Genomic DNA, 17,215 nt, shown 5'->3' with positions numbered 1-17,215 from the left:
CTCCCCTCCTTCCTGCCTGCAGCCAGCTGAGTTACTGCGTCGCCCCTTTTCTCCAGGCTGGTTGCTGTCGTGGCGGTTTTCTTTTTTGAGGGCATAGATGGCCTCCTTTTTAGTAACAAACAAACAATAAAAAAAACATAAATTAGGATTAGGTAAAGGATTTATGACTCAACTTTTGCTAAATTACTTCGTTAAGCATCGGTACCTTAATGGGTAGAGAATAAACAAGTGCCTTCGTTACTTGGGGAACTGTAGTCTTGCACCTGAGCTTATTAAACACTGTGATTAGGAGAATAATGCGATAGGATTATAGAAGTGATGTCTAAATACATCCCACCAATATAGTGCTCAAGTGTTCTATCCGGATGAAAATGCTGTTGTTTTTCTGCAAATTATCAGGAGAATAAAATGTGTCCCTAATCTAAGCTGAAGGCAAAATCTACCTGTGACCTTAAAAGCAGATAGAAGGAGGAGTTGGGAGGGCAGATAAAATGATGTTTAAATTAATGTTAAAAGGTAGCTTGCAAATGACTTGATAATTTATGACTGGAATATATCTTTGTCATCTGGCAAGTTTTCATTTTTTTCCAAACTGTCCTTTTTTATTGAAACATCTCTTTTAGTTCTTTTAAAAATATATAAATACGTATTGGGCTTTTCCTGTGTTTTTTCAAATGATATTTTTCAAGATTTGGTGGATGGGTTATTAGTCATTTAAATTAATCTTTTTCCCTTTTTGTACTACATCTGCTGACTTAAAAAATGAAACCAGTATTATGCCTTTTCCTAATTGAAAAATCATACCTTGCTTTTAAAATATTGTATTTCGTATAAATCAATGAAATCCTTTTGTTCCTTTTTTCTGATCATGACTTTAGCAACAGTCTGTTTACTGCCATCTCCCTACAAATAATCGAAAGAATCACAGTTCCCGGTAACAATGTCACAGGGGTTTCAGAGTGCCCAGAAGAGACGTTTCCGTGTTTAAACAAGCAGTTGCTAACCTCAGGAGATCACCCTTTGGCGTGAACTTCTTTACCGATATGGATTACTTGGAACCATTCTAAAACACAGGCTGACTGACTCCGACCTGCTTTTACCTAGCATAGAAGTTTACAAAGGCCACGTCTCTGTTCGTATAATACCTAGTGCAATAGGATGCGTCTTGTGATTGAAGTTCGCAGGCTCAACCACAACATAAAAAATAATCAGTTTTGTCTCTAATTGCCCTTAAAACTGATTATTTAATTCATGGTACAGACTGACCCTTTAAATCTTTTCTTCTTGGGCATGTTGCACAAGTTAAACTGTTTTTTGGAGGATCATTATTTCCTGTTGGCACTACACAGAGGTCAAATTCCCAGTATCTTTTGGGGTGGACTTTTCCTTGCCCCCCACCCCCCCCCCTTTTTTTTTTTTTTTTTTTTTTTACTCCAATGATTCTTAAAATGATTAACCAAGAAAATAAAAACCCAAACCACACAACAGATATGTTCCAGGACTGTTAACGTTTAGAATTCTCTCCCATCCTTAGTTGTACAGCCTGTACATGCCAGTTTTTGAAAGTTATTTGAAGTCATGCCAGGGTCTTCAAAAATAAATGAATATAAATTTATTAATAAGTAAGCACATTTCAAGTCTAAGACCGATTTTTCACAAGGTCACATGAACATTGAAAACTTCTATTCATTTTTTTCCTACTGTTTAGGAATGGTTTAAGGAACCACTCACAAAGATAGTTGTTCTGTAGAAGAAAGATAAACCTTGAAGTAGTGTGGAGGTTTTGCTAACTGGGTTGCCAGCAGAACGCAACGGCAATCCGAATTCTAACTCCCTTCTCTTCCAGCGTGTGTCTCTAGCTGCTTTCTGTGTACCTAAGCTTTTCCTCCTGTCATGGTCTCTGCCTTTCAGCACTCCTGAATAAACTACACAGGACTGCTGGGATGTTTGAAGATCCTGACTGCTTTTCTCTTTTGACTCGTCTCTGCTCTTTCTGACCGTGCTTTGCTTTGAATTTTCAGTCTCAGGAAAGGAAGTGCTGAGAGTCACATTTAAAGAAGTTGTCTTTCTTTAAAAAAAAAAAAAGGGGAGGGAGAAGGATTGCAGAAAGAGTAGTGAGTAAGAAGAGTGCTGTGTTCCAATGAGACAACATGTACTCTTCTGTATTTCAAATGCAGTTTAGTTTTCCATGCATCTATACTAAAAATTCTTAAATACATAAAAGTATAAAAAATGGAGTTGAAAGCAACGTATATCTGCCTCTTCTACACACAAGTGAATAAGCACCATGTGTAATGATATAAGTGTACCAGTTTACAAATACACCTGTACTTTATATCTTTATTTCCCCATCTTTTTGCAGCTGTGAACTTATTCCAAAATGCATCACTCGCAGGATTTTGAGATGGTTACTAGAGATTAGCTAATTACAAGTAAATCTGAATCTTTTTAAATGTTGCATTTGTCTTTAATCTGATAAAAGTAACTGTCTGAAGGGAATAAAGCATCCAATACATCTTACCTGTTCATTTTTCCCCAGGCTTCTTATGTATCCAGCTGAGGATACATGCATTTGCACTTAATCTTTTCATAAGGCCACACTCATTAGAAGGTTTTTCTGTATTTGATGGAAATGAGGTAGAAGCAATGACCTGTTATTATGATTCGTCTGCTTATGAATGATTAAAACACATTAAAAGTTTAAATTTAATAAATTATTTTGTGTTTATCCATGTTCAGCAATCCAGTGAACCTTTCACTTTGTCTTACCACTGATTACCAAATTCCCAATTCCATCCTGTTTTTAATAACTATTCTCTATCAAAGCTATTTGCCTACCAGTGCACAGCCACCGTTTTGTTGGTCCATACCAACAAAAGTGTGATTAGGAGAGAGAAAGCAAACTTTTTTCTGGCTATGATATTAGGCATAATAAATGAGATAACAGTTATTTGCTTCTGCAGATTCATGATCTCAAACAGATGTAAGGACAAAATATATTGAGTCAAACATACTAAACACAAATATATCAGACTTCTTGTCATAGTCAAGTAAGTTAGAGGCCGAATAGTTGTCTTTAGTTTCTTATATTTAGTATAGTCTCATATGTAATCTTGTTTTAGTTTGTCCATATATTAATACATCTGTTTGAGAAGAAATGGTTTCATTCACAACAGTCATTAAAATCATGATAGTTGGATATGACATTTTCCATCAATAACTTTGGAATAATAATGATAAAATCCTTTCATATCCGTCCATGAAGAATAAATATAAATCATGTCTTGAAATGTGTGGGTTTGATCACACAGCACATCTCTGTGTTATAACCAAATTTTGCCTCCTGTCACATTAAGAGTAAAACGAAAAGCAGAGTGCGAGAGCACCAGAAGTTTGTTGTTGTTGTTGTTGAAGATTAATTTAGCTTTAAAGAAGAAACTTTGCCAGTTCATCATCTGAGTCTTTCAGACTTTGGCTTATACTTTGTGTTATCTCAGCCAGCTCTGGAATCTCTCACTTGAGTATACAAGCTGTGAGTAATGGGCCTTTACTGTTTCCAACTTGACTCAGAATTAATTCTGATTAATTCTGGCTCCTCTCTAGCAAAGCTGGGGCGATTAAAATAATTGCAAAAAATGAGGAGAAAGTTGGCCAATAGTAGTATTCAGGTATTCTATATCACTATTATTTCTCTTTTTTACCTTTTTTTATCCTACAATATGTCAAGCAAATATGTTTCTGTTGCAGTGCTGGCGCTGGAAGAACAGGTACATTCATAGCACTCAGCAATATTCTGGAACGAGTAAAGGCTGAAGGGCTCTTAGATGTATTTCAAGCTGTGAAGAGCTTAAGACTGCAAAGACCACATATGGTGCAAACACTGGTATGATATTTAGCAGTAAGAATCTTTGTCAAAGGGTGTGTGTTTGTAAATATTCTTGTGGGAGGAGAACAAAGCAGCTTTTTGCAGGTTGAAATAAATTATGTATGACGACTCTGTATGTATACAGTATTAGCAGAAATCTGTATTTTTACTTTGCAGTACAGTTTCTAAAAATACAACTTGACTAAACATTCTGTGGTTTTTAGGAATGGGTGATGGTTTAAAAAAAAAAAATCTTTCTGAGTTTTGCTGATGACAAACCTATGAAGTGTAAATGCCTTTTAAGCTATGTATCAGTTGTTTTCTCTTATGTTAAAAATGTCTAGGCTTAAATTGGCTTCCAGTTCATCACAGAAAGGGAAAAATGACTTGTTTAAAGTCATCTACAAATAATATGTGAAGCTTGGTGCAGACACTTTTCCTTATTCAGTAAACATCATAGTTTCTTGGAGACATACCTTTTTGGACAGCATGTAAAAATGCTCTTATTTTTAGTCTGATAGCAGCTTCCATTCAGCAGTTAGAAACTTCTTTAGAAAGTTATCTCAAAACACTTTTTTCAGGGAGATATTTTTTTCATGCTATGGACAGGGAAAAAAAGGGATTATCTGCAGTCACAGTGAGACAGGGATGAAATATGTATCTTTTGGGGTTCTGGCTCTGTGATTTAATAATGCTAATTATAGGTGTAATTGCAACAGATATTCCCAGCTGAGCCTGCAGAAAGCCTATGGAAAGGCTTCAGATAGACTCTGCTTTCCAGCAGAGCGGATTCAGATGCCAGTTTCATTTATTATCAATGTTGTTTGGGTTTCGTAGGCCAGCAAATCATATACGAGGCATGTGTGGAAGTCCCACCTTTGGGATGCAGAGGATTAGCCAGTGGGCTAGTGTAGGAAGTGAATAAATATAATGCACGCAGACAGCGTTTACAAGTGGAACTCCATTTCAGAAATTAAAATACAGGTTGAGGCTGGGCAGCCCAGTGAGTCTATCAGCCAGGGATGGGGAGGAGATAGAGATTAGGCTTCAGCTACTTCTACTCCTGAAGGGGAAACTCGCCACTTTGAAAAGAATACCCAGCTGGCAGGTTAATGGTTCTTCCAGAGTGGGATGTTATCATTCCCATATTAAAAAGTTCACTGCCTGTGAGACAGAGAGAGGTCTTTCATGTCAAATGTGCCATGGGCCAGATAAAACCTTAACTCTGCGTGTGCAATCCATGTCAAGGTCCTCGGCTCTCCTCTCTTTGGTGCAAGCCTTACTGCAAGGACAGGGCCAGCCACCAGCCAGTGGAGAGAGGAGCGTGCAGACTTGGAAGCTTGACAGCTGCTACACAAATCTTTTGTGCAGTGATCAGAAATGAGGAAATGTGAATTGACTGGAGATTCAGTTGGATCAGTGGTTGTTACAAGTTTGTAATGGTCCAAGTTAGAACATGTTGCATTTACCACTTGGATTTTTCTCCAAGGTAATCCTACTATGCAACCAAAGCACATTTTGATATCTTTTTATTGTCTTTCAGGAACAGTACGAATTCTGCTACAGAGTGGTACAAGATTTCATCGACATATTTTCTGATTATGCTAATTTCAAATGAAAATCCCTGCCTTATTTTTTAAGTTGTCTGTATAAATAGTTGTATATTCTGTTAATTTATTTTATGTCATTCTTATTGTTGACTCTTACTGTAAATATGACCTTGTGTTTGCTCTAAAAGTTGAATTTGCTGTATAAAATTTTCTTAAATATAAATATCTTTAAAAGCAAATTATAATGTTCAGATACAGTATATCATTCTAAGATGTTAGAGGAATCTTTATTCTAAATAACAGTAAATTAATTCTTGAGGGTTTATTTCTTTGCATTTTTCCCCTTAGAAATATTTATCAATAATGTTATTTCCCAATTCTTGAAACTTTACATAGCTGATCTACATTTCATACTAGAAAAATGAATTGTGGTATATATGTTTTAGCTAAATGTATTTTGGCCATAAACCTTTTTCCATTGAAGTCAATGGCACATGAAAACAGTCTTTGTTTGGGGGCACGTTCTGATAACCTGCTCATGCTTGTGTGTAATTTATTCCACAAATAGTCCCACTGAAGGTCAAGAGACTGTTCACTGAGTGAAGTGCTGTTAATGACAGAGGTATCAGAATATGGCTCTTCATGCGTAATAAAGTACAGTCCAACTAAAAAACATAACTGCTTTTAAAATTTGTTTTGAAGAACATCCAGGTTGATGGTGGTTCTATTTTGAGTCTTACTGTCAATAAGATATAATCAGTATAAATACAGATTTGAATTGTTTGATTTAATATAGTTTTCAAAGTCCATTTATTTTGTTCTTTCCTAAATATTACACCAGCTTAAATCAATTTAGAGGTACAATAATGTGAGTTTACCACTATTTTGAGAATATTTTGCATATCAGAAGAGTATATTTTGCTGCACCTGAACTTGTCTACTTCAAGAGGCTTTATAGCCGTTATCAAAAATTGATATAAAGCTTCTATATACATGTGCATAGTTTCCCCATTCTTTGAGAAAAAGAGAAAGAGAATAAGGTGAAGATAGAGTATCATTTTTTGATTAGAATCAACAGAATAATTAGCGGTATTTGCTGAAATTTTGAAAAATACTTTACTAACTGTATAATGCTAGCAGTAAACATTGTAGCAAAAAGCTCTTTTAAAATGTATATTCTTAAAATAATCTCCCCATATAACTTTCAAGAAAGGAGTGCTTCCTTTATCTAAAAGGGGCATATGACTATGTATATAGATATATTTTTACTGAAAGTACTACTGATAAACTAATTGGTAGAATAAATTTTAAAAATCTTTATCATAGTCCTGAACAGGATTTTCTGGGGATTGGAAAATCCAAAAAATCACAGGGCATCTGAATGTTGAGTAATTTAAAAAAATATATCTTTTCCGCTCTTTAAAATGCTTATATGAATTAATGAGCACAAAGTGTGAGACTATGTACTTTAATTACATAACTAATATGCAATAGTTCTGTCTTGTCCAATTGGTTGGGTTTTTTCAATGCAAACATAAAAGCCTTATTTAAAATAAGCAACCTACACCGATCACTTCACTGTTGTTCTTGCACTATTTTATCCCATGACCATTTTCACTATCTCATACTAAATTGCATTATACCTTGTAACAACGCAAAGGAAGAGGAAGGCGTTCATACTTTTCCTTCCATTTCAGACTGAATGGAAAAGGTGCAGTTCAGAAATTTCTAAGCACACTGTTCTGAACACTGCCACTTACTGCTTCTTGTCTTCCCCGGGATGCACTTCTCTATTTATTTGTACAGTAAATTATGCACTTAAAGAAGAAAGATTGTTTAAAGACTAAACATTTGTTACGAGTTGCTGTTAGAAGCTACACTCACAATGCAGAAAACATTGACTAGAGAAGAGAATGCTAAGTAAGCTTACATTACTACTGCATGCTAAAATTTTATAAAATTTTAAAAAGCCAACAAATAAATATGAAAAGCAATATGGTGGGGTTTTCAGTATGATCATTTGTAGAACAGGGAGAATTAGAGGTGTTAGATGACGATAGAAAATAATGTAAAGAAATTTCCAACGTTTTTCAGGGAAGTATATTTTATAGTCCCAGTAGATCCCAAAGTTAGGATTTTTCCAAACATTTGGCCTACATTTAAAAAATAATTTACGTCTACTGGACAGCCTTTTGGGTCCGTGTTTTAGGGATTAAAAAAAAAAGCTTTTATTAGGAGTTGCCTCATCAAGCAAACCTCTGCAGCTCAGTGGCAATGCAGTGTGCGGTCAGCGGAGATCCGTAACCCCACAGCTGCATGAGCTGCAGCAGGGCTCCGTGTGCCCCCCGGTTTTACCGCAAGGGACCCTCAGAAGGGCAGAGGCAGCAATGTGCAATCAAACAACGCGTAGAAGAGAGAGAAGCAGAAAGAACAAATACTAAATGGGTACTCTGGTTTTAGTTGCTAACCATATTAAAATATCTAAGAGGAAAGTGAAATACCTAGAATTTATTTCAGAATTCATAAATATAGCTATGTAATGACTTTTTTAATAATTTAAATGCTTGTTTTCCACTTCTTGTGTTTAGTCAATGGGCCGTTGTACTTAACTGCAGCAGCCTAATACCTGAGGAGCTATATCTAGATAAAGTTATATGAATTTTCTTTTAAATTTTCCTATGTTGCATGGAATTACTTTAAAATGCCAAATAGTGATTAGAAATTGTACATTCTGATCTGTATGTGGTTTTGGTCACTATGTGACTTGACTGTCTGTTTTCGTGTGTTAAGATAGGTTCCAGTTCACCTAAGCATTTAAGCATTTGCTTTACGACATCTCTATGCCACAAAGTATTTAAGTGCCGTAGGTTCTTTGTTCCTGAAGCAGTCCCTTAAGTGCTTTGCTGAATTGGGCCTTAATGAAGAATGCATACTGTAATTACCAGTGTTTTTTAGAGTATTTTTATGTATAAGTTTTTTAAACTTTTAAAATGAGCCTGACCACCTGTGTTCAATATTTTGAATGTTTTCATTTCCCTAACATCCTTTCCAATGTAAAGTTATTGAAACTTTTCTGTATAACCAAATTGTATTTAATTTGTCAAATCTTTATAATATATGGATGTATTATACAGTTTCAGCTATTATTATTTTCTTTTATTACATTTATAATTTGATCTCGCTGTGTTTTTAATGCCAGTGAATGTTGCTGAATTATTTGTATATGCAAATTGCAAGATCTAATACATTCTGATGCAAGAACAAAGCTTTGTTTTATTCTCAAACTGTATTATTTTCTTTAAATCTTTTAATTTCATTCCTGTACTGTGTGTTCATTTAAATTAAATATTCTAAAGGAGTTGAAATCCATTATCTAGATAAATAATTTTTCAATACTTATAATCTGCAGCTATTTCAGAAATAATATTCTGATTCATGTCGTAACTGAAGTATTGTGCGAGTGCATATAAACTCATGATAGCAATTTGAAGGCTAAGCATACCGAAACTGTATTAATAAGTAAGATGACAGACCTTTATGACATGAGCAGTCTCATTGCAGTCTTCCCTTACAAGTATAAATTTAATAATTGAAATTCTGACCCTACGGTGCCTCAACAACTGTTACTCCTGCAGTGTATTTGTACAGCACCTAGCACAAAGACGCTTTGTCTTTGATCATGCCCTTCCTCCATTCCTTCCTTCCAGCAGGGCTCGAGAGCGGAGTGGGGCAGAAGTGGGAGAAGGGGTTGGGGTGGGGCTGTGCTCCCTCGGAGAGAGGCGGGGAGGAGCGGGGCAACCCTGCACCGCTTTGCTTTGCAGGTTACTCCGTGGGATGAATTAGCCCAGGATTGGGTTTCGCTTTCTGCATGAGCTGGATTTTACAAACAGGAAGAGGTGAGAGGATAGAGAAACCCCACTCACAGGACTCAAAACCTCTGTTCTTTTGTCTGTAAGTTTAATAGTATTGTGATACACTATGGTATTATACCAAGAAAAATTAGTAGCTTAAATTTTAACTATGTCACTATTCACTAATCAAAAGCCCACTCTAAGTAATAGCAATTTCTTCATTAATTTCAACAGGCTTTGTATTGGACCTCACGTACCAGGAATAATCAGGATGGCCTACTCTTTTAACAGGTGTCAGGGTACCTATGTAAACCAGAAACAGCTATGCTGAAAGATTACTATCCTAATGGCAAGCCAGTATCATTGAGATTAGGAAGAAAATCAGTATTCTTTGTGAAATACAATTTAATGAAGCAATATTGAGTTTAACCCCTTTAGCCCTGTTTCATCTGGTATTCCTGATGCCTAACATTTGGGAGGTTGGTTTTACAATGTAGATAATTTTCTGATTATTTTTTCCAAACTTAAGTTGGAAGAACTTTGTGCATGTCCCTCCTGTGCACTGTATGTTAACCTATTAAAGCATTTTTCTTTGTAATCATGCTTCTTTGTAAAAGAAATTGAACAATTCAGAAATAATTGTAGCAACGTTTGCCAAGAATAACTGTACTAAAGTGCTGCTCTCAAAAAGTTGCAATCATTATCTCAAAGAGATGTCTCTGCTTTCTTGAAAAGATATATTTACTGATCAAGAATTTGCCCGATGATTTTTAAATACAGGGACATACTGCATTGAAATACACAAGAGCCTTTAAGAAATTAACCATAAAATTATTTGTGTGATTGCATCATATATACTTTAAGCACGTAGCGAGATGCACAGCTTGTGAGCCCAAAGTTAGCTTTGTATGGGAATAGACAGATACCTTTGTGTGGTTTCATAAAATAGAAAACTCTCAAAAATATTGATCAGTTATTATTGCCTAATCAATCATTGGTTAATGATAATAATTGATTAATAACCAAAATTATTGATTACTACAGATCTGCACAATTTCTAGTGTGATGAGTTTCTGTCTGGAAATATCATAGGACCACTTTCGATTTTTCAAGTTAGGTGACAGGGATTACAAGCTATGAGACAAAAAGAATGATTTTTTTCAATGTGTTCATCTCAGTGTGCTTCTATTTGTTCTATTTCTGTATTAAAGATGAACAATTAAAAAGTATCTTTGCTAACCACACAGCTGGTCACAGTTAGTGTTTTTATTAACAGCAAATCTAAAGCTGCAGAAAAGACTTGGGATCACTTGGTCCTCATCTCTTTAAAGTAGCTAACATGCTGCTGTTTAAATACTGCATTGATAATGAAGTTTTCTTTTCATATTTGATTCTAACATCCAGTAAGAAGGGATTTCAGTGGGAAGGGGACAGCATAATTAAGATTCAAATAAATAGTGGAAATGTTTTTCTCACAACAGATACCCTCTGCTTTCTTAAAAAGTCCCATTTTAATGAAAGATCTAGAGAAATCAGTTGAGAAACAAATATCCTAGGACTCTACTGGCATACAGAAATAATACAACCATACAGAAAACATGAAAACTGTAACTTTTGCAGTCCTGTTTATGTATGTAGATTTTATTTAATTAAATTTAAGACCTAATTTTGTCATTATGTGTTTCTTGAGCTATTAACTTTTCTTGTCTCATCTGATGAGAATCTGCACATGTTTTTTGTACTTCTGAACATTACAAATAAATATTTGAATACCATTAGTGTTTCTTTATGATGGTTTTGTGTTTTACAACTTGTGGTGCTGAAGACAGTTGCATTTTTAGAAATTGGACTTTTAGAAAGAACAAATCTTAATTGTAGATTGCCCCCAAATATTTATTTTAATAGGCTATTTAAATAATGTAGAATGAGCAAGATTAAAGGTTTTTTTTTTCTGCATAGGGCATGTATGTCAAATCTAAGCTAAGCTTTCCTAATAATGGAAGTTGTTCAATGCATCTGAGAATTCTCCAAGCAAATTAACTTCACTGTGCATTTTTTTTCACATTATGTATTAAAGGATTATATTGTAATTTAGGTATTATTTTAATAACAGCTTTCATCTACAGATTTTTATACATTTGCTGTGCTACTTTGCACAGAGTATAAGAATTAACAATCGGATTATCAGGTGAAGAGTTTTCCAAAGTGCTTTTCACAAATTGTCAGTTTTTCTTTCAGCTATTTCCACTGAACTATTATTCCATTGTTTTCATGAATATCACAGAGTATTTATAAACATCAAACAGAAGCTGAACAAATGAAGATCTATATAGCTACTTCATGCTGGATAGACAGATACAAAGAAAAACAATACTGGGTCGTTCTTGAAGAGCTTGAAAAATAATTATTTGGCATAATTGCAGTGGTATCAGATTATGAAGCTCAATTTGTGCTTTTGGCTGCATTGGTCTTTTTGTTAGGAAACAGTGGAGTAGAATAGACTGTGTGGTCCAGGTCTTCTACATTTCAGCATAATAGTCAGTGAGCAGCTTATGACTGTCTGGCCTGCTGATGGTCTGTGCAAAAGAAGTTCCTGCCTTCTTGGAAGCACCAGTACTATCTCAGCCCCTATCTATCCTATATATATTATTATTTTAAATTATTCCTCTTCAAAATTATATGCAAATATTTTCTAGTTAACTTTTCTTTTTATGGTAACTGTGTGGTGGCCTATGGATCAAATACAAGCTATTTCTAAGGGAATAGCAACATGGAATTGCTCTCCTCCTTTGTTAGTTAGAAAGGTGGGTTTTTGCAGAACAGTCAGCAGTCTGTGCAAACAGAGCTCAGTGGAGTCTTATTCCATTCACAGTAAACAAGTGTACAAATCATTAACTCTTACACAAACAGCAGATATGAAGAACTGAATGGGCTGTGCAAAATGCCTCTTCTGGTCACCTATAAGATTAAAAACTGATCTGTTATAATGGCAAAATTTCCTGGCGTAAGAATTTTGCTCCTAAACTGGAGGATTTTCACTGCTTTTGTATCTAGAGTTGTCAGTGATATATTTTTTGTGAGCAGTACACTCATGCTATTATCTGATCAGTATGCTCATATGCATTACCTGATCAGTTCTGCAACTTTTTAATATGCAAGTCTCTTATACAGCCATAGAAATAATAAGTTCCCAATCCCTGATAAGAGACTCCAAACCATTCATTTACATTTTAACAAAATCGATAGATTTCATCATGACATTGTGTAGTTTGCTTCCCAATCATCTCTTGTGACTTAGAAGGCTTTAGGTGAAAGCAGCCCATTAGAAAGTTAGTTTTCAAGATGAACTTTGATTTAGTGAAAGCCAGAAGTTTTGCTTTAAAATAATTGTTAGTTCTTTACATCATATGAAGAAGCTTGATCTTTCAGTTTTTTTCCCTAGATAGTTTGTTACAATCTGTACTTTTATCATTTAAAAGAAAGAGACAAGGATTATTTCAAAGCATTTATTGAATTTGAATTTACTATGAACCATTTTGTAAAACATATCCAATTTGTTCAAACCTGTGCAGATTCCTGCTACATGGGAATAAATTGTCAAAATCAGGTTCTGTGCTATGAATACAAGCATTCAACAATCTTAGGTGCGGTAATGTGTTGGTGTAATAGGGCACCATTATAAGAAAGGGAGTTGATTGCAAAACAAATTTTCAGAGATTTATCATAAAATGAATTATTTAATTACTAAACTTTGCTTGACACAGGGTCAATAGCCCAAAGCATGTATTTTTCAGAGTACCTAAGAAAAGTTCGTAAACAAAATCAAATTGAGAACTGATACGTAATGATAGTACAACTGTATTTATGCTAACTGCATCTACATGAGCACTTTTTTGTTACAAGTTGGTAGCTTAATCATCACTTAACAAGTGTAATTCTGTCTGAACATTTCTAGTTTTGATTATTCTAGAAGCAAACTTACCGTGATGGTGCTGTTTGTGTCTCTGTTCATTTTCCCTGCTATCATCTGGATCCATTGGCCAAATTACAAATACATTGACAGACAGCTAGCATTTTCAAAGGCAATTCAGTTTTCTAAAATGGGGCCTGGTCAGTGGCAATGCTCCTTCATTAATATTAAAGCTGCTGTCTGACTTCATGCCTTATTTACTTTAAGGTCTGTGTACATTATAAAAGTCCTAATCCAGGAAAAGCTTTAACTGTGCTTGTGCTTTAGACTTTTAGTTAAATAACAATACAAATCTGTGGGAAATAAGCTTTAATCAGTCAAGTACTTGCAAACCACCTGCTTAGAAACTAGAACAAATGATCTCTCAAAGATCTTCAAATGAGGAGTTAAGATATTAATTCCTCTCTTTTTTTTAAATTTTTAAATTTTTTTTAGGTGTACTCTTGGCACAAGTCTTCAGCCCCAGTACGCTTCCATGATTAAAGGCCTTACTGTGTCACAGTTTTCCATTAATAAGCCCTGAAAAAGCTCATAGATTCACATTGGTGGATATCAGTGAAGTATCTATTCTCAATTACCTTTTGATTGACTAAGCTGAGTTAAAAATAAAAAGTCTAAATAACTGGCAAGGACATTCAAGGACTCATTTAAAATATAAAACTATTTTTCAACACACTTCTGAAAGTTGACAGTTTTACTTCATATTGTACACAAATATATTTACTGGCTTGTATTCTTAGTAAATTAAATGTTCAGATACAAAGTACTCTAACAGAAAATTTAAATCATGAAGAAAATGTCAGTTCTTCCCCTCCTATAGATCTATTTTTGCAAATATTTGTATATCCATTATTTAAGAGACTACTGTTGCTCTTGAAGACAGATTTAAAGCCACACAAAATCTTTATAATTTGCATTTTCTTGCAGGTATTACTGTGTTTGCAGACATTTATCACAAGGGATGTGATAGGATTTTGTGTAGTAAGTGCACTAATCCACCACTATATGATCATGCCCGAATATAAAATTATTGGCATACAGCAAAATACTATTTTTTTTTTCCTACAGAATCACCAAAGCCCTTGTTAATGTAACAGACTAGCTGAGTGCCTATTCAGTGAGAGTAGCCAAACTGCACTTCTGCTGTCCAGCTCAGTTTGATTAGATGGACTAGCAGAGACTGGAATGACTTTTGCTTTCAAAGAGTTTTCCTGGTATAAACTGTTCACTTTAGTGAACATAGTTCAGGAATAACTATGCTTGTAAAGACACCCAAGAAGGATTGGGCCTCAACATCTGGTTTTTGATAATGATTTCCCTCGTTATAATTCTGATTCTTCTGAATGTTTTATACTTAATTGTCCAGTAGCACAAAGCTATTGCAGCAAATTTAAAGTATGATAAGTTAATGACTTAATACTCTGAACTAAGTTAAAACCATACCAAAGCTTATAAAATGGATTTCAGAGTAATTTAATTCAAAAGAAAAGGCGACATTTAAAAAGCTGCTTATATCTAACCATCACATCTAGAGTTCTCTAAAGTCACCATACAACATAAAAAAAACAGATGAGACAAACTTGATGATTAAATAAAAAAGTAATAATATCAAAAGAAGTTCTGCTTTGTGGAAGATCTGAATATTAAAATTTTATCCCCTGAAGCATAAAATATTGGATGACCTTGTAGAGGGCCTTTCTCCCTTTGTATCTATTTCCCCACAACATGTACACACATAACTTTGTTAACTTGGAGTTAAGGTCACCAGATTCCATATCTCACTACTGCATACCTACTTAAAAGAAGTGTCAGACATTCAAAAACCTATTTTCCCTCTGACTCCCCACCCCGCCCTGCCACGATCATCAATTATCCTTCTGGCAACAGCCAGAGGTTAGTTTGGCTTAGGTTTCTGTGGAACCACTGCCTGAAAAAGAGGCTGCAGACAGCTGAGCAAACTGATGCCAACAGAACAGTCTTGCTCCTTGTTTCCCTCGACACTGGCCTGCCAGGGAGGGGAGGGCTCTTCAGTCAGCAGAGCCTTCGTGAACAGCCTGGCAAATCTCTCTGTTCTCTACTTACTTAAGCACTCTTTCCTAAAATGGCTTGATGCAGGTGAAAACAGCAGCACCCCCAATCTCTTCTATAGAAGTCAAGGATTTTTCATGACTCCTTTAGGCATCAGGAAGAATCTGCAAACAGACAGCAAACAGGTAGCTTGCTTTTAAAACTTAGTCTCATGCATCACATACGGCAGACTCCGGAGAATAAAATGAAATATTTGGGGCCCATATTTTTGTAGCCCCAGACCGCTGATATGTATGTTCAAACTACAGAAAGAACTGAATATAATGTTTAAAAATATATAGCCTTAGCACAGTCTTAGTCTGTGCATTTTTCTGCACAAATATCTTTTTAAAAAGTTGCTTTTTTTTCTTTTTAATATATCTTGTGTGTGCTGGAAAGGGCTAAAGTTAAGCAGCCTTCCAATCTGGAAGAACTTTTCTGATCTGAGTCCATATCCAAAGGGCTTAGAAATAACTTCCTCTCCTTGGCTATTTTCAAAATAGGGCCTTCTCTCATTTTTAATACCAGGAGATTGATCTCACTGACTGGAGATTTACTCTTAAATTTATATAAACATATGCTAAAAGACTTTACAACTTGCTGCAGAGAGATCCTGAATTTCACTTAAATTACGTAAGAAACCTTTACAACCTTATGTATTTAAAGTATACTGTTAATAATTAAACTGCCATAGGAGCATTGACACTTACTAAAGGCACAGGTTAGTCCATGCATCATGCCATGGTGTTCACCTGACTCTTAGAAACTAAGTAAAAAAACCCGATGCTTGTATATATTAGAGATACTGATACATATTTAAATACATATTTCTCTAGAAAACATTAAGTACTAAAATGTATGCTTTCAATAATCAAACTAAACCATTATCCAAAAGTTTTGGTCTCATTTTAGTAGTATGGTAGGCATAAACAATTGCTGTGAAACTCCACTTATTTTCCAAGATTTTTCCTCTCATATGGATCTCTGTTAGAAGACATACTAACTCATGCCTATCAAGTCATGATCTGTGGCTTCTGTGTGTTCACTCAAGCTGTACGTAGACTTGCTTGTATTGCAGAGCCTGCTTATCTAGGGAGAAAACGTTTAGTTTGTGTTTCCTGTTATTAGCAAATGTCAGAGAAGGCTGGACAGGCTTTATTTTATAAAGAAAATGGTAGTCCAGAAGTTAGGACACAGTGCAAAAATAAGGTAAATGAAACTCTTAGAATCTGGCATTTTCACAAGAGGGAGCTAGTATAGGAACGCTTTAGGATTAGCAGCATACAGAGGAGCAGTGACATCAAAAACGTAAGCCTCCCCCTCCGCACACACCTTTAAATACGGAGAACTACAGGTTCTGCCTGTTCTGAGTTTACAGATTCTCAGATTCAGCTCCCAGCAATGAATTCCAGGCAGGCGGTGGAGAATAGGAATCAGTTCTGTTACAAAACTGAAGATAACCATTTAGCTGATTACAGCAGGTTTAGCATACTATGATTATGTTAATGTTATGTTTTTGCTGTTTTCTCCCTCCCCTCCTTGCTCCCTATTTTCCCCTCTTTAAAACCCCTTTTTATGACTAAAAGATATTTTTAATCTTATTTTTTAATCTTTTAATCTTAATTGCTAAAAGATTGGTGTAGCAAGCAGATATAAGTGCCTAAATTAATTTAAAGAGTAGCTGCCTGGGTTACACTGAAGCGATATAATCCGCTTCTGGCCCTATTTTACTGACCTGACGAGCTTTCCTGAGGCTCAGGGAAGCCTAGTAGTGAAGGAGGCGCAAGCCCGGGCCTCGGGAGAGCCGTGCCCAGCCTCTCCCTCCGAGGGGCGCTGAGGAACGCTCTCCGGGCAGAGCCTCAGCCCCGCAGCCGTTGGGAGGGGAAGCGAAGGCGCCATTTAAACTTTACCG

The 17,215-nt window shown here is 35.4% G+C and overlaps 2 protein-coding genes and 1 long non-coding RNA gene across 8 annotated transcripts in view; 2 read left to right on the top strand and 1 right to left on the bottom strand.

The window, feature by feature from the left end:
- Window positions 1–8,680, top strand: part of PTPRE (protein tyrosine phosphatase, receptor type E) — a 48,915-nt gene extending 40,235 nt beyond the window's left edge. For all 6 annotated transcript variants that reach the window (XM_026065643.1, XM_026065642.1, XM_026065639.1 and 3 more), the window contains 2 exons: window positions 3,748–3,883; window positions 5,409–8,680. In XM_026065643.1, the coding sequence (XP_025921428.1) occupies window positions 3,748–3,883; window positions 5,409–5,483 (211 nt within the window). In that variant the 3' untranslated portion in view covers window positions 5,484–8,680. The remainder of the gene's footprint in view (window positions 1–3,747; window positions 3,884–5,408) is intronic.
- LOC112966016 lies at window positions 1–17,174 on the bottom strand. The gene is made up of 4 exons (XR_003253470.1): window positions 17,039–17,174; window positions 15,319–15,428; window positions 2,522–2,617; window positions 1–105 (listed from the first exon to the last, which is right to left on the bottom strand). It is a non-coding gene; the product is annotated as an uncharacterized LOC112966016 (long non-coding RNA).
- Window positions 16,484–17,215, top strand: part of MKI67 (marker of proliferation Ki-67) — a 25,061-nt gene continuing 24,329 nt past the window's right edge. Inside the window, exon 1 of the mRNA XM_026065638.1 lies at window positions 16,484–16,512. The gene's annotated coding sequence lies outside the window, so the exon portion shown is untranslated. The remainder of the gene's footprint in view (window positions 16,513–17,215) is intronic.

The sequence above is a fragment of the Apteryx rowi genome, unplaced genomic scaffold (genome assembly GCF_003343035.1).
Source record: "Apteryx rowi isolate R43461 unplaced genomic scaffold, aptRow1 scaffold_23, whole genome shotgun sequence".
NCBI lineage: Eukaryota > Metazoa > Chordata > Aves > Apterygiformes > Apterygidae > Apteryx > Apteryx rowi.
The sequence above is the reverse complement of the archived record's forward strand: the minus strand, read 5'-3'. Positions and strand labels throughout refer to the sequence as shown.